We start from the raw sequence: 20,818 nt of genomic DNA, 5'->3' as shown, positions 1-20,818 counted from the left end.
AGCTAAAGGAGAAATGGGTCGTTGTTTTTTGCGTTCTGTGTTCTGCTTTTCAGTCTCTTCCTCTATTAAGGCTGTTGCTCATCTCTTAATCAGAACTGATGTCCCGGCAAATCATTCAGACGAGGAAGAGAAAAAATAAAATAATTCAAACCAGCATTAGCAAAGAGGCAATCTCAAGCCTTCTGAATGAACCTCAAATGATGCGTTAAGATGGGGGAATTCGAGTTAATGTCACCGCGTGTCAGTCACGGGCTCTTTATAGCTGCCTTTTTGATGCAGGGAAAAGCAAGTTGCAGACAGTCCAGCCTTAAATCAACGAGGAAGACTCAGATCTCGGCGCGTCTCTGGAGCATTTTGAGCCGAGTGCATGTTTGTGCGTGAGTGAATGCAATGGGTAATTACGGCTCCTCAGCGAGAGACTGTCTGTGGCTCCGTGGACAGGGTCATCTCTTTCAAAGAGGTGGGGTAGAATAACCATTAAGCATTCATGGGTTGCCAAATGCACATAGGCTGGCAGCCGCGAACACGTACAGTCAGTAAACAAACACACATACACACAGAACAGCAAACAAACCGGGATGAAGGCGGATACAATCTCTTGCTCAAACAGCTGATGTTTATCCTCTCACTCATCCCTATTTACAATTTTATTAGCATTATTTTCCTTCCCTGATGTACAGACTGCGTGAATTAAGAGCCCCAAATTACAAGAGCAAAGCGCAGATATTCATAATAGGCACAAATAATCAAACTAAAGCTAAACATGACTCACCTCTCACACACTGACAGACCCGTGGTTGCTTCTTTAATAACCTAAACTACTCCCAGCAGCTTTAATTTCAAATTAATTTAACACGGCTAATGATTCGAGCAACGACGGATACTTTTAAATAAATTACCATGCCTAAGGATGTCTAATTATTCCAAAGTGAGTGGATTCATTAGCAATTGAAGCCGTCAGAGGCTGCAGGTCAGTATGAATTAAAAATAACAAAGCTGCGAGGGGAGAGCATATGCCTCCGCCTTAATCCTGACACAGAGGTGTCCCGCCTGAATTAGCCCCTAATTGTACCTTAATGAAATGTTCTTGTTTGATAACCAGTTAATTACAGGAGACAATAACTCTGCACCCCGCTGACACCGAAGGGAGTGATTACCCTCCGACCGAAAGACTGAACTATCGGTAAGAGGAGGAGGAAGAAGAGGAGGAGGAGGAGGAGAGGGGGAAAAACAGGATGTAGAAATGGAGAAATGAGCAAGAAGGTTTCATTAAAAAAACACTTGTAAATAGTAGAGAAAGAGTCAAACTGCAAAAATAAACATTGGTTTGATTGATGCTAAAACTTCTCTCACACACAGTTTAATATAAAAGCATCCACTTTTAACAAAGTAACACTGTTCTTTTTCCTTCAATCCCCGACCTTTCACCATTACACAACTCTTACCACACAGACTCAATTAAATAAAGCTACGGTCTCCCCTCCCTAAAATCCATTATCACAGTTTCTCCCCCGCTGCAGTAAAAACTGAAAATTGATCTTAATCTTAAATAACAAAAACAAGAAAAATGTTCTTTTGTGTTTCTGGGGCAGCTTTAGCATGTAGTCACCTTGAGGAATAACGGAGCCCAAATAATGCATTGATCTTGCACTTTAAAGCAACGGCCTTTTGGGAATTAAAAAAGAAAAACACACTGTATAGTGGAAAACATCCTAATAAAAAAAAAAGAAAATATGAACATAAACATGAGTTTAAAAAAAAAAAAGACTTTGTTCTTGCCAAACTCAAGGACAGCACTGGAGGATTACAAAAAGACACACGAAAAGAATCACAAAAAGAACACAAACTTCTGATCCCTTCTTTAATACACTACCAATAAAAAAGAACTAAAATGCATTTATGAGAATTCTGCCGTGTGCTGCGTTTGAGGAGTGCCCTAGGTAATTGGAAACAGGGGCCGTGATCTAGTTAAAACAAAGCTGTGTGTAGGGGAAGGGTTGTGTTTACATTCTGGTGCTCCTGCGTGGCTCCAGAGGGTCTGAGAGTGACATTATAGAACACACCTCATTCATCGGTCCTATGGAGATGACGACAAACGTTGGAAGAAAAGGAAGAAATAACGGCATATATACATATATATATATATATATATATGCTGTTATTTCTTACATATATATATATCAACAGAAGGGAGCGGGGGAAGACTGACATTAAATCTGCATGGTGAAGATGTTTAAGGTACGGCTACATTACTAATGCATTTCGCTCCAACATCATCGGTTCGGCAGATGTGGGGACAGAAACGCACTTTTATTTATGCCGCCGTGAAAAGGCACGGACAGAAATCCCAATGACGTTAATGAGTATTAACGTGCACCAGCTGAATTGGTTATACCCTGTAAATACACGGATATCAAGTTTATCCATTGGTTGTGCTGGAATAAATGACAGTGCTAGTCTATGAGAATAATTAGAGCAATCACAGCGTTATTGCCCAGACAGGGTACTACATTTCATTCCATAATGACATCATTACCTCAAGTTAATTATGTGTCTTGCGAGGTGACACGTTTGATTAAACACATGAATGCACAAACAAATAAAGTAAAATTAGCCGCGGAATGGCACGATAATGCACGATTTAATGGTGGAATTGGCTTTTTGTTCATTTCGCGTCTGTTGGAGGACAGAGAGAGACACAGAGAGAGAGAGTTGCATCCACGGTGCAAAACCTAAGGTGGAAAAGAAGCCAGGACGCAAAGGGTTAAGAAGCACAAACAATAACATTTCAGGAGCAGATGTCCTTGAGGCAAAACCAAGGACAAGGCGATTGCTAATCTTGTATTCCCAGCATGATCAAATCACCAGGCAACAGATATAAATAAAAGGACAGGAAATGAGGAATTCACATTCAAGGGTGTCAGCGGCGAAATGAAGATTCATGGTGAAGAGCCCCGGTGAAGGCGGCAAAAATTAACTGCAAATAAAAGGGACAGACGGCCTCCAAAGTCCACCGCATAAAGTAGGTTTGGTGGGAGAAAGACACACACACACACACACGCGCACACACTTACGCTAGATAGGGTCTAGTAGATGGTGGCTGGGGCTGAGGAGAATGGGCTGCACTTTGTCATGGAGACAGGTGCTTTTATTTGACACCCAATAGGCTGCGCCTTGACTGGATATTCTAAAAATATGAGTCTGCGCATGATCACCAGACTGTCTCGTTTTCCGTTCATTTCACACCATCATTTGTTACCACAAACACACAGAAGCCCCTTTGACTTTGTTGGTCTGGAATGCTATAATGAAATGGAAAACGTGCAGGACGGTGGGGCTCTAAACGGCTGCAAATGCTAATGCAGTTTCATATGCACAGGTCAGGCTGTAATAAAATTAAATTGACTCGTGAAAACATTCAGGTAAATAAACCTACGCTGCTCTTCACTTCCAGATTCACTGCGGTAACACAGAATTACACCACATTTCTTCCAGCTGATTCTGTGCTGTTGGTGCATGTCTGATTCTAATATAAAATGAATATTTCATAAAAAATAAGTATGATATTCTTCACTTTTACTCAAGCTGTCTTCATGAGGAGTGGGTGACAACTATTAGTTTTTTCTTTCTGCATTATTCCACTCCATAAATTCATATTTTATGTAGAATTTAAAAACATAACTAATGAATTCTAAGTGATATTAACTAGTTCACAAGGACATAATATTTCAGCAAGCAAAAAAAAACAAAAAGAGCTGATGAGTGTCCCCGTGAAATCTTTGCAGCTGCACAAGACAGATACAAACAGAAGATACAATCAAAGAGACAAAGTCTCATTTTGCTGACTGTGTGCTGCAACGACCGCTCATTATCTCAATTTGCGAATGCTTTAGAGTTTACAGTATGTGTGGTGAACCTGACGTGCAAATTTGCAAATCCACCATGACCCAGAAACTGAAATTGGGCTGTTGGAGCTTGTTGCCCGTTTCATATTATTGACAACAACAACGCATCATCTGAAAGTGTTGAGTCAACCACTGATTCATCAATTTGTTACCGCAGTTGTTTTTTTTGTTAGTATTTTGGGAGGGAGGACTAAATTTGAACTTGTGTGTTGTCCTGGTTGCCAGAAACACAACTCAAAATCAATGTTAAAGTTGCTCCATAGATGTTAAATGTAGAAAAATGCAATATTTCTGATAAGTCCACTATACAGCTTAAAAGGTGAAGAATGTTCTCTGACAAATGTATCAATGAACCTTCCCAAGTGCCAACCTTAATGTTTAACAAGTTTGACATGCTCCTGTGGCCTTACTGGACAATTCAAGGTTCTGAAGCACATTGAATGGAATGCGTCAGGCATGTGTAAACAATGTTTATGTACCTGTTTCTGCTCCTCTCCCAGTCCGTCCCACATGGAGGCTACTATTTTGGATACGTCTCCAAAGGTGGCGTTGGGATTCTGTCCTTTAATGGCTGCCTGGGTGTCTCTGAAGAACAGGGCGTAGGCCGACACGGGTTTTGTCGGCTCGTTGGGATCCTTCTTCTTCTTCTTTTTCTGTGGTTTGGGCTTGGGCTTCATCATCTCCGAAGACGGCCGCTTCTCGCCCGTGATCTGTAACACCATCCGTGGCAGACAAACAAAACAAAACAGTTTATTGACACTGAAACGGGCTCCACCAAATCCACTTGGGTGGAAAGAGAGAGGAAAAAAACAAAAAAACGCCCATAGAATGAATGATTACATCTCTGATGAATGCTCATGACACTGGGTCCAGGTGAAGCATGTAAACTTCATTAAATCCATAATTCAATTCCTCTCTGTTCAATACCCAGTGTTTGAATATTGCAGCAATGTTTCACTGACAGTTACAGCGGCGTGGGGTTGACAGCAGTTTTTTTCCTGCCTTACTTTGTCAAGAATAACATCTGTTAGTTGAATTTATCAAACCTTTTCAAATCTTTATTTTGCAGTTGTTCAGCAAGTCATAAATTAGGATTTTTCGTGCTAGGGGTGAAAAGAATTTTAAATCGCCTGCTGTATCTGCTCTGGCTTTGATGTGGTCTCAGAATGAATTGGAGAGAGCAAATGGAATTACTTACTGATAGGAGAGATGGTAATCATTTTTATTCACACACACAGTCAGAAGCGCAGCAGAGATGTATAGGCAGGGAAATATATTTTTTAACCTAAAGGATCCCCTTCTTGTTACACTGTATCACGGCGAGCCAGCAGTTTAAATACACAGATGAATCTGAAACACTGTGGATGTGGCAGATTCAATTATACACTCATTCACATTCCCCCCGACAGACACGAAGCAAATCCACAGAGACATTCGGTTGGTGGGCAATTTATGAAAGCAGTTTTACGGATTTACATAAACCAAATGAATGTAAACCGGTATCCTTCTCTTCTCATTTAAATGAATGAGTGATTTAAGTGAAGGACTGCTAGCTTTGGAAGCACACTGAGACTTTACTGAGAACACGGTAAACAAGTGACAAACTTGGCAACGGATCAGGCCGATGTCGACGTTCTCGACCAATTAAAATATCTGTCACATCCGTAAAGGAAATGTGCATCGTACGATATAGAAAAGAAAAGCGTTCGTGTCCTGGTGTCCGGTGTGTTCAAGAGTTAACCAGCAAACGTCCAAACATGTCATGTGGTAATAGATTGTCAGCTACTCGCAAATGTGTAATTGGAAAAGAAATTATCTGAGGGTGAAATTATCTCGCACAAAGAGAAAGATTGTGTTGCTTTTAAGCGAAAACCAGATTTTGGACTCGTTTTGAGCATTGCTTTTTTTTTTTTTTTTTTATTTAAATCTGCTCCTTGGAATAAAGAAAACAGGAAACTTGGTTGTTACACTTAAATTAAATTCCTAGCTGGTAGATATCTAAAGCATATTTTGTTTTTGCAAATGTGACACCACACTCCACCACAAAAGAAAAGAAAATATGCGGCTATAATCCAAATGCCAGCAAAACGACTGTGCAGCCATGTCTTGAGTATTTCAGGCGACCAACTGAAACTCGATCCCTGCATCCCTCTTCGAACTCTACACTGCAGGTAGCATGTGAACCCTCTCAAACACTGACCAGCCTCACTTCCATCTCCACTGCTACAAGCTAGAGAAGCCAGTATCTGTACCTTTAAATGAGGATCAGTCTCCTCTTCCTGATTGGAGCTCGAAGGGGAGGGCGTGGCCGATTTACTTCCGGGAGGTGAGGGGGAGCCATGAGGCAGTGCACTCCGGCTGACCTGGGGGTTAAGCTGGGACAGTGCGCTCATGGGGTTGGGCAGTATCGGAGGTGAGCTGTTTATCAGGGGGTGGTTACGGGCGGGGTCATAATGAGCGCCGTCGGGGTGCTGGTGATGGTGTTGCTGTTGGTGGTGGTGCAAAGCCATCTCCTGCATCTGGGATGAGAGAAGAACACCAGCTTTACTATCTTCTCCTCCACTCAGTGTAAGAAAAGGTTGCCAATCAGCCAAATGTTGCAAGTATTCAGAAGAGGAGATGACATTCTCAGATTTGAGAGAATGTGTATGTGTGTCAGTGTCGGGTAAAATCTAAATGATACAAAAAACGTGATGAGGGAGTTGTCTGTTGGGAGACGAAAAAACGGCTCTTTTAGGTCTCACTGTTGATTTGGTGAAAAAATAAAAGCTTTCCTTTCTCTAAATCTGTAGTTTGCCATTTTTTTTTTTTATTGCTTGGACTGCTCTCAAATCCAACACTGACCTTTGTATAGTCGCCAACTTTTAAGATGCTCAGTAAGCTTAATATCTCAACCCCAACCAACCAATGAAACTCACTGCAACTTTATATTAGACACTTTATTTGCTCCCTAAATGATGAAAAGATCTACTTTTAACTAACCAGTCCAGACAAAAACATAAACACTACATCTGTAGCGTTGTAGTTTACTGCCTACTGGCATATTTCTTCAATAATGGAGCCAGAAAGTAGTAAGGCTCTGGGTGGAGTCTGGTGTACATGAGAAAGTAGCGGTGACACAAAATATAAAGTGTTACGAGTTAAATCAGCTACTGGGAGCTTAAAGCAGCACTAGTACTCATAGTGGTCATGGATAGAACATGAACATCACACCCATTGTGGGTCACACCTCTGCAGGTCGGCCACACATTCATCACCATGAAGCAGTGGTTAGGTGCTATATTTGGTGAGGACTAACCCTAACCCTAACCCTAAGCCTATCTTCTGGTAGTCTACTACAAAGGTGGACATTTTCAGTAAGGTCCGACTTTACAAATTGTGGTATGCTTGGTGGACCTGTATGGTTTATAACGTAATTTAGTTAAATAGAGATTTCCTTCTCATTTTATAATACACTGATCAGCCACAACATTAAAACCAAAGACAGTAGAAGTTACATTTAACGTCTTGTGACAATTCAGCGTTCTTTTGGGAAACTTTTAGACCTGCCATTAGTGTGGATATTACTTCGACATGTACCACCCACCTAGACCAGACCAGACACCGTCGCCCCATACCAATGACGCTCCTTGATGGCAACATCAGCAGGATGCAGCCGGACACGGATCCTGAACTGATTCAAGGATTTTTATTTATCTTAACCATATGGGCCTACACAATATTACGTAGGTGGTTAGGTGTATTTTATTTGTGCTCTTATGTGAGTTGCTGTTTGTTCCTAATTGTCGCAAATTTCCTAGGCTGATGTCATGGCCAGGCTTCCCTTGGAAAAGAGATCATTGTATCTCAACGGGATCAGCTTGGTTACATAAATGCTAATAATAAATAAATGTTATGCCTAATTGGAGTATGTCTGGATAAAATGTTGATATTCCCAACAGTCTCCTCCTCCTCCTTTCATTGTGCCTTTTTCATTTCATCACCCGGTCATTTTACTTGCTAAACCATTAGCCGCAGTAGCTAATGGGTGCCATCAGTTGTCACGGTTTACAGCTGATGTTACAACTTCAACGCCAAACATTTCACTACGTCTCCTAACCACAAGCTCATGGGTTCCATTTGAAGGCACGATTAATCTCATCAGCTAACCACAGACATGACTTCCACCGTTAATATTGTCTGCTCGATGTAATAATATGTAATTTGAGTTCAGCTGCCCAAATGATCAATAGAACAATGTTCTATCCCTCTGCTATGAAATAGACTGGCCTATTGTCACTGAACTAAAAATATAAATAAATATAACAATATAATTTTTCAGTAGAGCTCACAGCTTCCTGTTGATATTCATTGACTTATACAGGAAACAAGTTGAGGTCCCTGAGACACAGTGGCCTGTTTGGTGGTGCTGGAGGACTACAGCTTTGGCTTCTGAAAATTAATTTTTTTGAGAAGCCAGACCTCTCAGCAATCATTGAGTCAATGCTATTGATCAACAACCCTATCAGCCCCCTGCAGCTATATTATGCTCACTGTGAGCCATGAAGGAGAAAAATATTACTTACTGCCAAGTTAAACAACACCTTTTGCACCACTTGGGAGCACAAATAGAAACAAAAATGATGCTCACAGCTGGAGAGTGGCCCCTACATGGAGAACACCCTTCAGTGATTGCGGAGTGAGACTCTCGCAAAGTTCTGCTCTTTGCTGTCTGGAAAGAGCTTCAATAATAACTACATCAAAAGCTTTTCCTCGAGATTCATCAGGACAGAACACGAGCGCGTACCAAAGGATGCTTTTAATGCAGGCATTAATGGGAATGTTTGGCAATTTACAGATCAGAAAGTGATGAACTAGCATTTGTTAGCTCTTTTAAACATTTATGAGTTAAATAATACATTACACATTAGTGCAGTGCTAAAAAGATCAAATTGAAAGGGCCCGAGCATATGAGGTCTTGATAAACACGAGAAGAGGTTCAGAGATGAAGGCTAGGCTCTCTAATCATAATTGGTCCCAGTAGATTGCCAGAATAAAAATGCACAACAAAGTAATGTTGTGCGAGGCTCTGGCCTGCTTTGAAAACTCATAATATTCACACGACATTAGATTCTGTGTTTGCCTCAGCAGCTGCTCACAAAAGCCAGCCGTGAACAAAGACATTCCTTTTGCATTTCAAATAACCGAGCTCTAACCTCCCCCATCCACGGCAATCTCCAGCTTCCAATCATAATTCAAAACACCATCACTACACTTCTTAAAACATGAGGAAACAGCTCCAGTAAAATGTGTAGTTCGACCAAAAAAAGGGAGTAAAAAAAAAGAAGAAAAAAAGGAAAGGAAATAGAAATCCATTAATTTCCCATTTTCCATGGACTTGCTCTTTAAGGGTCCTCACAAACCAAGAAGCATTGAAAAACCAATTAATCAAACATGAATGGCCTATCATAGCTATAGCAGATGCATTTCCATAGCAACAGACTCCGGGCAAAATTGTCACCCTTTAATCTGAGTCACACCATGTTTAATATAAACAAGAAGGAGACAAGCAGAGCCGAGCAGTTCAAGGGGGTGTGGTGGGGGAAGGAGGGGGGGGGGGGGGGGGGGGGGGGGGGTAGCGGAGGGTGCGATGCACCACGGCATAAAGGATACTTGGTGTCAGCATCATAAGAGCAGAGAAAAAAGGGTCACTAAAGGTTTAGAGACTTTCATCAGCAAATCTACCTTTTAGAAGAGGAAAATCTTCGGTGGAGAGTGAGGTAGAGGAAACTCATGTTATTGAATATCCAATCATTAACTGGCTCTGTTCTAACAATAGAAAGTATGAGTTTCCATTACCTTGCTACTAAAACCAGCTTTATGCCGTATAACTAGTGCACATACATTGTAGAATACTTCCATGGTGATCATTTACTTCTTCTAGACATTCCTGTGTCTCTTTTTCTACAAAGGTCTCCGAGTGCTTTTAGTTTGCGGTTTCACCTGCGAGACGGGAAGAGCAAGAAGTTATCACATAGCGCCATCAAGCCTGAGCTAAATAAAGCTAGCGGCAGACGGCTGTACAAATATTATGAAAGAATCTGACAAAGGTTGCCGGTTGCCATAGGTACTGTATGCTAATTCCTAATGGTGTCATCCAAATGGCTGGACGAAGGAGGTGGGAGTGCACAGTGAGCTGGAGGATTTAGCTGGTCACTGCTCTCTGCCTTTTAGCGTGTAACCTATACTGACTTTTGATAAACTCTCGACATAAGCGGCAGGCCATTTACACTGATTTGATTTCTGGGCGCATGGCTATACTGGATGGCATGCACCATGGGAAAAAAAAAATATATAGAGTGGATGGGATGGACACTGTAAATGATCTAAGGATGCAAGAGCAACTATCAAATCAGAAACCTTTCCTCATCCATTCTGCTCGTAGCTCGTTTGCCCAGTATATTAAGATTATCTATAAAGTTGGATCCTCTGGGGTTTTGTTGAAGCTATGCTTAACCTGCAGAAATGTAATTGTTTGTTGTAAAGCCCCGGGAGATCCGAGTCCTTCATAAAGACTGGAGGGAAAGTAAGAGGGAAGGAAAAAGGGGCCACTGGAACAGAAAGAGAAAAAACAAAAGGCGCCGAATCTAGAAGACGAATAAAGCAAAACAAACACATGACCTGAGTAGGAAAATCCATTCCCAAAGTCAGCGAGGGGACAGTTAGATATTGCTTTTGGGTGATGAGCGGCCGGGCAGACCTAAACTGTGATGTAAAGGCAGGAAACTCGGTGTGAACGTGTTCCTCTGCCATCGTTACGCCTGTCGTGTTTGTATTCACATCTTGTACATCATAGTCAAATGGGAGTCAAATAACAAAGGCTTTCCAATTATGTGCAGCACATTGTGTGCGAGATGGAATATCACAAAGCCATTGTTCCCCTGCTCCAGCTGACCTTACCTTTGAAATGGTTTCACGGCCGCTCCAATTGCCTGCACCATTTGATTTAGCTAAGGGGATTTGACCACCAGCACAGAGATGAGAGGAGGAAGAGAAGAGAGCTCTATGTGCAGCTACAAGGAGAAAGAGGAGAGATTCACCAGCTAACCTTGCTCTGTCCTTAACGACGATTATACCAGAGTGGCATCTGTTTCATCATTTAAATAAGCCGCTTGTATGCAGATTTTATTGCACCGGCTTCATAATAAACTGGTCTGCGAGGCTACGGAATCAATAAATGTTGTTGTTAGCTTCATCTAAAATAAATCTCCTCTGCCTGTCAGTTTTTAATTAAGTACTTTCTGTATCGCTGGACTCATTTCAATTTTCAAATGTAAAATGAAAACCGAAACGTAATGATTTTGTTCTCACAATGCAGCATGATACCAGACACCGTCTCAATTCCGGCCGGCCCCGTTTGAATATACAGTGATCAATGCCACGGCGGAGTCCGCAGACTTTTCTCTCCTCACTCCCTGCTTGACTGGAGCCATCTTGTTTAGAGTGATGGCTCACTCACACAGGTTCACGGCTGCTATTGTAAAATCAGCCAGCGTTTAATTGAAACAAATGACTATAATAATAGAACATTATCCCTGCAGGCACCCAGCCATGACAGCTTTAATTAGAGGCGCGTTTCGAGACTGATCCTTCAAAAGCACAGCCGCCGCGCAACAAGGTGGTAAACACGCCTTTAGGTGGGGAGCCAACCCTGGGTCTTACAGCCCTCAAAGCTACTTCTCATTCACCCTGAGGGCAAAGCACTAACAACTCTGTTCCTCAAAGAGCCTTCGAGCCTCCCGCCCCTGCCCACCACCACCTCCTCCTCCTCCTCCTCCTCCTTCTGTGTCTCTCTCTCCCTTCTCACTCCCTTCATCCATGTCTTTGGTTTATCAAGCTTACATATACCCAAGAGGGTCATTTACACGAGCTGAGGAGAATTAATAAGAGAGTGGATTCATGAATCATACGCTACTTAAGTATGAAACCAAAGGCAAAATGCTGCATCTGCCTTCTTGTGACATCAGACAGATGCTAAGTAAGGAGATATGATGGGCAGTGGAAGCAAGAAGCACTTTGTTTTTGAATTTGTTAAACCTCCACAGGATGTTTTAAACGCTGTCAAACTATTTTACTGCGGCGAAGCGACTTTGATCCGAATGAAACACGATGTAGGTATGCCCCAGGTGTGCTACTACCACTGCTACCACTAGCCAACTGCGTTTAGCAACACGCAGTTAAATCCTCATTTTCTTTATTAGCTCGGCAGTCGCTCCATGTTGCCAAAACAAGAAACTGAAAGGTCACTTTCAATCGTTCCAATTACATGCTAGTCAAAAGGGAAAATATAAAAACGCTTGCTCTTGCGCGTCCGGCGTTGAACTGCGATCGCGTAATTAATCTGGCAGAAAAACAGCAATACCTCGCAAAGCAGCAGCACGAGGAAATAATTAGTGTTAGAGTTTTAACACAAACTTTATAAGAGGGGGGAAAAAACAGGCAGTTTATTCCAAGAACATCTTAAGCGTCCACGGTGTTGAAATGGACTTTGCCTCCATATCTCTCATAGCCAAAAACAGTCCCTGCAGGCGTGTTTCATGGTTGCACAAAAAGGTAGGATTGACTTTAATGTTGTGCTGTATAGATACAGATTTAAAAAAAAAAGAAAAAAAATGAATAAGTAAAATGATTAAAAATGTAAACGGTATGAAGGTCAAGTTTTATGTTGTAGTTCTTTCTTAAGCTTGTGATGATTACAACGTAAAAGAAAAAAGAACAGCTGGCAGCATTTGTACAAAGACGCTCATCTTTTCTGTGATTGATTTGCGTTTGAAATGTACTGTACCGCCCTGAACGTCTCTCAGAGTGACTCTGCAGCAGCAACAAGGCAGTGGTTGATTTGCAGATAGTAATGTCATGATGTCCCCCTCGGCACCATCCTCCATGTTCCTCATTACTGCTAATGTTAGAACCTCCTTTGCTTTTATTTTTCCCCTTCTCTCTTCCTCTCTGTATTTTTTTCACCCCCCCTCCAGTTCTCTTTCTTGTATCTCTGCCTTTTTTCCATTCTCTCTCTCTCTCTCTCCCTCTCTCTCTCTCACTGTCTCTTTCTCCCCTTCTCTTGCTCCCTCTCAGCCCGGGCGTGTCTCTGAGCTCACCTCACAAAGCACAGTGTCAGAGAATCAGAGCCTCGTCTGACATGACATGTAGGAGACGGTTGTGAGGAGCGGTAGGGACACACACTCTTGACAGCAGAAGGCAAGGCTCCTCTGCTCCCACTAATGAGACTCCTGACTGCTGCGTCAAACACACTTTGTGTGCATGTGTGTGAGCAAACACCCGTGCTTGCACACACACACACACACACACACACATATGCACGCACACGTAAAAAAAAAAATGAACATGCGGAAATAATGAACACCAAAACAACAAAGAACACACGTTTTAAAAAAGCATACAGCCCCGTATGAGGCGCGCACGCGGGGGTCATGCCAGTGTTGAAAATGTGTGTAAAATCCTCTCACAGAGAATTTCACACATGTCGGAGGCCATCTTCATCTTTTTTTCTCAGGCTTTGAACTACGGCAAATGCATCGACAGCAGATTAACAAACCAATTAACTTCTTACTATTTTTACAATGAGCACACCGTTCACAAAAAGTACCCACGTCTCTAACAGGAGCAGCTACCAGGTTTTCCAAATTCAAAACCTGGATGACACCGAACACTGAGGTCTATGGTCCTCAGCTCATGGACAGCTCAGAATTCACTTCTAGTTATATATATATAAAAAAAGTAAATGAAGAGAAAAAGAGAATTAATCTTGTAAATGTTGTGAAACTTGAGATATTTTTAGGGATACTTGGTGTTAGTGTTTTAGTTTACAGGATCGGGGATGGCCGCTGGCCATAAATGCAGCCCGCATCTTGAGAGTTTGTGGTCCTGGATTTCACACTATGAAGCGTGCTCAGCACTGTTTTAATCACGTCGCTCTTGTGCACATTAACAGGCAGATTGTCAGTGTTGCGTTGAACTGGTGGCTGGTGGCGCAGCAGGAGAGTCGTCCCGGAGTGAGATGACATGGGACGGCTCTCCACCGCCACGGGCTGAATATTCCTGGTGGTGAAAGCAGAATGAGCTGATGGATGGTTGAGATAGGGCACAGTGCAATATGGACACGATTTCATGGCATGATAAATCTCAGCAGGGGCACGTGGCTAAGTGTAATATGAAATCCCTTATCTTTGTATCTGCTTCATAACACCGGCTATCGGCTGCAGCTGAATCTGCGTTTGTTTCTTCAGCTTCTGTTCTTTGCTTGAATGCCGCTGTTGATCACATCTGCCGTACGGATGGAAGATATGACATGTGCGTGATAGCACATACAGTATTTTACCCGGGTGTTTTTGATATATGATGTGATGAATTATCTAAATTGAAAATTGGCCCTGTAGAGATCCTCTTCTGTTACCTGTGATCCCAGTGATAAGCAGCGTTATTAGAAGAGCTTTTACATCGCGCACCGTAGACTCTAGCCTGTGTTTGTGCAAAACAAGTTTAAATTACACCTGCAATATAAATGAAACGCAATTTGTCCCACATAACTGATCCCTTTAAAGTTCAGTGCCTGTGTTATTTGACACCATCTATTTTTGATTAGAAAGAAAGAAATTAAGTCAGCACCTTATCCTCTGATTAGTTTAATCCGGGAGGTTAATTGACTTTATCAGGGCGGAGAGAAAAGATGAGCTGCCATTCCAGCCCGCAATAAAAACCCCTCCGAAACGGCGAAATAGGAAAATAACCTATATTTCTTTTAAGATATTTCTTAATATACAACTACAGTTTCATATCACATTGCCAGAGAAATAAGGCACTTTCTCCCAGGAGATGAGAAAAGAATTGAATTTTTCCTTATCGGTCATCTATTTTTCCACAGAATGCTATTACTTGCTGCCTGCCGTTGCTAAGCAACAGGAAATATTAATAGGACCTTTTATTAGCTAGGCTTTACCAGTGGAGTACTAAAATGAGGAAGTGGAAAACATGAATGTGTTACATAAATCTTTGAACCTTTCAGGGTTTGCACAAGTCTCTGTTTGTCCAGTGATTTATGGCTGTGATGGTTCATTTATGGGAGAGGGAGGTGTGAAATGCCAAAATGGAACATTAGCCTAAGGGACAATTTGAAAATAAATAATCACAAAAAAAAAGTGATAAAAAAGGGAAGCAGTTTAAGGTACAGCCCTCCCTTTTTCTTGTAGATTTCAAGAGCCCATCAAACAAGCAAGTGATTTTTGTTCCGCTGGAGGCATTGATCATTCAAAATCATCTATGCCTGAATCAACATTGGAATAACTAATACAAGTCTCGTTCTATCACTGGGCTTGTTGAACTGTGGTGAAAAGCGACAGACATTCCATCATTTTTTTTTTTTTTTTTTTTTGCAGACACTCTAATCCCTTTAAAAAATGACTGGAAATGAAGGTCTTTCAAAGGAGAAATGGGTTTTCCGCATCTGAATAAAAAGCGTAGAATAAGGAGAAGCCTCAAAGAGCAGAAAGTCTTTAAAGGCAAAGGTAAGACACTTCTAAAGTTCAGATTGGAAAAGTCTAAACACGTTTAATTACAATATTTCTGTAAAGTCACAAGATAACAGGAATAGGACCAATGTGTATTCTATAAATGCTTTACTGTATCTCTAATTCACCTTTTTTTGCTTCAACTTTATACAAACACCAGACAGGTGTACAGTACGCGATAATATATTTGCTAATACATCAGAGAGAACACATTAAAACACACCTATGCTCTCTTATCATTAATTCATCCCAGCTTGTCTGTGACAAGTTCAGTTGACATTGCAGCTCATATTTCATTCACGCAGGCTTTGGGAGCGAGCACCTGCCAGGAGCACTTAATACCTCGCGAGGAAAACTAAAGAAAGAAAAGCAAGCTTCCACCCATCTTAACATGACAATCAGGGCGGGATTAATACTTGATAATTAACCTCAATAACTGAAGATAAAGTGATCGTGAGGAAATTCTTTCGTTCAAACAATGCAGCGAAAGAAATTAGGGAAGGAATTTGAATATGAATACAGCAGGTAGATCTTTGGGGTGCCACAGCCCCCATTACAAATGAACTGACCCTCATTCAGGCCTGAATCGTGTGCTCTGGAAAATAATAAATGAGATCATATCGGGGTGTTGGATGAAGCTGAGACTGCTCCTGCATATAGCTCTTTCTGCTAATATGTAACGGTTATGCATTACATCCCCCAGATGATTACGCATCATCTGTTACGTATTCAAAACATCAGATTTGAGCCAGTTTGATGATGGCTAATACTGCATACACCATTCAGGAACATGGAAAAAAAAGTTGCAGGGCACATGAATATGGCAGGCATTCATCTAAACTATATATATATAAATATATAATCCAACAGATATATGCTGTATATAGGAAAGTCGAACACATGTTTTTCTGTTTTCAGTTTCTTCTGTTTAAATAGATTGCAGATGTCCTTGTCACAGCACAGGCGGGATCCTTGTGTAAATAACCAGGCAGTAATTAAACAGTTTAGCTTTAGCTGCAGTGTAAATGAAGATGGAACAGACAACAATGAGGCCACTTTAGTTTGTGAGTCCAGAAATGATTCACTAGAAGCTGCAGAGATGTGTATCTTTCTGGGCTGTATTGATAAGATCAATGCAACCTGAGCAAGGCTATTAAATATCTAATGTGTTTTGGAACTTGTAGATGCTATGACAGTGGGGGCATTAACACAGAGAGGCAGAGACAGAGAGAGAGGCCCTGCCAAGTGCATCAGAGGAAAGAGCTCTCTGTTAGATATCAGGTTTGGCCAGGAGGTAACTCAGACCACAACACAATAAGCATCAGCAAAACAAAATATGATTTGAAAATGGGCTCTGTTAGGAAGATCTGTCAATCACGTTTTTTTGGGTATTTGAGGAACAGGAGTAAAAAAATGACACAATAGCTGCACTGAACTCCACTCTTGATGATTTACCCACCCGTCCTCACCAGAAAAAGGACAGCGGTAATCACATTTTTAAGTTTGAGCACCACAGTTTACGTAGCTATGTGCTCTTTTGCGGTCGAGACGTTATTGCGCGGCAGAGACGTTTGCCTCGTAACATGTGTTTAACTCAAACCATGATCTTTTTCTTGAAAAAGAAGCTAACCAAACAGCGGCTGAAAACTGAAGTCTTATTATACTATAATAATAAATCCACCCGAAAAGAAGTGGTTGGACACGGTACATGAAGCCCACCAAGTAAATTTGGAAAAGGTTGTTTGGTGTGTGTCATTTCTGAAAATGCAGGAACCAAAACAAAGCCACAAGCTGTATGAAGTTACTGGTCATCAAACCATGTATGAGAATGTACCTTTTTAAGGAGTTGGGTCAGAAATATTCTGGTTTCTTAACTGAGAAAAAGCAAGTTATTTTTATTATTAATTATTGTGTTCATTGTCTTAATATGTCTCTTTGAAGCCAAATCATTGTCTTAAAAATGAAGTACAAAGATGGTCAGTTTACTAGGGAAATTAAGCACTGCTCCCTTTAGAGACCTTTGGAAACCTTTGCAGATTTGACTTGAATTAGCAACTAAACGGTGTGTTTTTATGCATAGGCTGTTGGATATGGCTATGGTGATGTCAGCCATCGGTTTGTGGACTGTTGTTTTGAAACCTTTGAAGCCTTGTTCTCATCGAGCCAGGAGTGTTTGTTTTTGAACGAGAAGGAGGAGCTGGGGAGGAGCGAGGGGTGGGTCTCACTGGGAACCCAGAGAGGTCCTGTCAGTCACTCCAGACCAGAGATGTCAATCAAATCAGAAATGCTGCAAAACAGATCTCTCTCCAAGGGCTAATATCTACTTAACTGTTGGCCTACTGAGTGATCTGCTAACCTCCAACCACAGGGCTCCTACCCTTTTTCCTGACTTCCTATGTTACTGCTTCTAGGTTAGACAAACAGCAGTCTGGTAATGGTAACATAGTTCAGAGATAACATGGAGCCCAGGTAGCTAACGTTAGCTACCATGCAAATGTTTGCAGATATATGGTTATTTCCTCCACACTTGATCGTCCTTTTCAAAATTTTTACCTAAATCAAAATGATCAGTTTCAATGCTAAATAAGTCTCCTTAGCAACTGACTCACACATTGTGATTGGTTGTCCGACCTCGCAGCGGTGACAGAGGAAGTCGTGACTGGACAAAGTGTATAAGCCCTCGGGTTGGTGGTCAGCAGACTAATCAGTAAGCCAACAAATTGATGGATTTATTTTCAAAAGGACCAGAACATTAATCAGGAGACGTGAATTTGGCTGTTGACATCAGATAATTATTTGAAAGACCATCAATATTGCACATTAAAGCCACTTCTCCATCGGCTTCACTTCTCAGTTCCTCCAACTTTAACTGTATACACCGTCTATGGCGAAAGCAAAACAAACTCCGTGAGCATTGGTTGGGTTGATTCCTCATATATCACCCTGATGCTGTAAATACTCACTAGCAAACCAAATATGTATTAATGTGCTGCTGAAATGCCCAACAAATTCACCACTATACTGCCCAGCTGTGTTAGGAACTTTGTTTCTAATTGATGAAGCTACTGTATGCTCAGTATACACATTTAAAGATGTATGTCATTAGTACAAACACACAATAGTATCGAAGTCAGAAGGTTTTTTTATGTAGTTTGTTATATAAAAAGGAATAGACCTCCATTCTTATCTAGTCTTAATTTGTTAAAGGTACGTGTATGCTGATCCATATAGAAAATTCAGCATTGAATGCGTCTGCAGAGGTAAATCTAAACACCACTTAGTCCTGTAGCACAACAAACTAAACGCACCCTATCCATTTGGTCTAGCAGCTCCCTGACTAAGATCAAGTGCTGCTGTGATGCAGCTCTGCTCTAAATCCTTTTTGTTATATAATCGCCCTATTTATTATATGTCTATATTGTTGCACCTGCATTGGAGTACTTTCAAATGTCCTCATGCTTGAATCACGTAGGCACGCATTTAAAAAACCAGAAGCTCTCAGCCTATTGTTGAGACGGAATAACCTTATTTCACTCAACTGAATTATCTCTAAAATATCTAATAATGAAATCCAGGAGGTACAGAATACTGGAGGTATATGCTCATTCTGAATAAGAGTTACCCTTTTTCCTCTTTACAATTTCTTCTTCTTGCTTTCCTCCCCTCGTGCTCTCTCTCTCTCCCTCCTTCTCTCCATCCTCACCCCTCCTCTCTTCATCCAACTCTATTGCACTCTTTTCATTGCCCAGCTCACGTATTGAATCTGCCTGATGAAAACAGATCTCACTGCAGCACCACAATAGAATGGCTGATGCAGGAAAGATGAACCCTAATGGATTTTTTTTCAATGTGCTCAAGATTGAATATAAGGCCTGACCTCCAGATGTAGTGGATCCATTTCAACAGCACTGATATTGTTTATAGTGAAGACACCGAAACGCACAGACACACTTGGACACACGCACACAGTACAATGTCAACAGCAGGGCAGCAGCTGCACCGTACAATGTATTTTTTTTTTAACCACCAAAACACCCGAGAATAGGAATTAACCCTCATTATTTATCTATCAGTGTCAAGTGAGGTATTCATAATGATAGCATCTCGTGTTTGAACTGCAGAGTTTGCTTAATTACTCTGCTCAACAGACTGTGTCAAGGTGAGGCACCAATTTAATAGACACTCTATTCTCAGCACAAATGAACCTCTGCTACGGTTTGGTAGTTTTGCCAGGCAGACTATTTGATTTAGAAATTTCTGAGTTCGCTTTATATGCTGCTTTTCGCAGTGAAGTTGAAGCAGAACCGTGAAAAGATCTCATATATTTTCAAGGAGATTCTTTTAAAGCCACTCAGAAATAGCAAGAATTACCTGCAAAGTAGAATTTGCAACAGATCACAGATCGCCGTGTTAATTAATTGACAGCATTTTTAAATGCCTGGTCTGGTTCCCGCTGTTTCTTTCTCATACTTCAACTTAAACTTAAACTTAACCTGATTTAACATTAAAAAATATGTGTCTCCACTTCCAAGATCTAACGTGTCCTTCAAACCGCCGGGGTTATCAGAATAGCCGGCAGTTACCAGCATTTGTAGCACACTGTATGTATGTGTTTTAAATAAATGTTCATTGTGTGGGAGCCACACATTTAAAAATCTCATGCATTTTTATCACACAGCCGGCTGCATTCAATCTATTAAAACCACAGTGTGGCCCTCTGTAGCAGTAACAAATACCCCGACTGCAGAGTGGAAGACTGGCCAATCAACCACTGTCTCCACGGTAAAGGTCATGACCAAAATGTGAAATGTACATGAAGATTGATGGCACATGAATCCAATACCTTGGGGGGAATATTCCGACATTATATTTATATAATGCATTGTATGTTTAAATTTCAGATGTTTATCAAGCCTTATTTTGGCTACACGCCGTTTATCTTTATCTCTTCTGTTTATGATGAGCATTATTCTCCACCTCGATATGCATCTGCATGTATTTAATGTACGCTCTGTGTAACAGACGCGCTTATCTTTTTATTAACGTGCACAAAAATATTCACCGGTGACTTTTGCCTTGTGTGACACAGAAAAAGAACAATAAGTGGGTGACTGCTGCTGGTGATTCGTTAAATCGCTAGAAACGGTGGAGTGCATTTATTTCGGTATCTGTTTATATCTCAGTCAATAGAAAGTCAGTAATGAAGGTTTGAACTTCTTGACCTTCCGAGCCCAAACACACAAAACCGTGTATATGTTAACACTGCTATCTGTTCCTTCATTGGGATCTCAGCGCTACAATCAATAAAAAACATCAATCGGCCCATGTTTCAAAGGGATGCATTTGGAT

The 20,818-nt window shown here is 41.2% G+C and overlaps 1 protein-coding gene across 6 annotated transcripts in view; it reads right to left on the bottom strand.

Annotated features, from left to right (window-relative positions):
- tox2 (TOX high mobility group box family member 2) overlaps nucleotides 1–20,818 on the bottom strand; it is an 89,374-nt gene that overhangs the window by 6,420 nt on the left and 62,136 nt on the right. For 3 of the 6 annotated variants that reach the window (XM_047582447.1, XM_047582445.1, XM_047582448.1), the window contains 2 exons: nucleotides 6,158–6,424; nucleotides 4,385–4,627 (listed from right to left, as the gene is read on the bottom strand). In XM_047582447.1, the coding sequence (XP_047438403.1) occupies nucleotides 4,385–4,627; nucleotides 6,158–6,424 (510 nt within the window). The remainder of the gene's footprint in view (nucleotides 1–4,384; nucleotides 4,628–6,157; nucleotides 6,425–20,818) is intronic. The other 3 variants (XM_047582450.1, XM_047582449.1, XM_047582446.1) reach the window with 2 other exon arrangements.

The sequence above is a fragment of the Mugil cephalus genome, chromosome 4 (genome assembly GCF_022458985.1).
Source record: "Mugil cephalus isolate CIBA_MC_2020 chromosome 4, CIBA_Mcephalus_1.1, whole genome shotgun sequence".
NCBI classification, from domain to species: Eukaryota; Metazoa; Chordata; class Actinopteri; order Mugiliformes; family Mugilidae; genus Mugil; species Mugil cephalus.
Note: the sequence above shows the minus strand (reverse complement) of the source record. Positions and strands in the feature narration are given on the sequence as shown.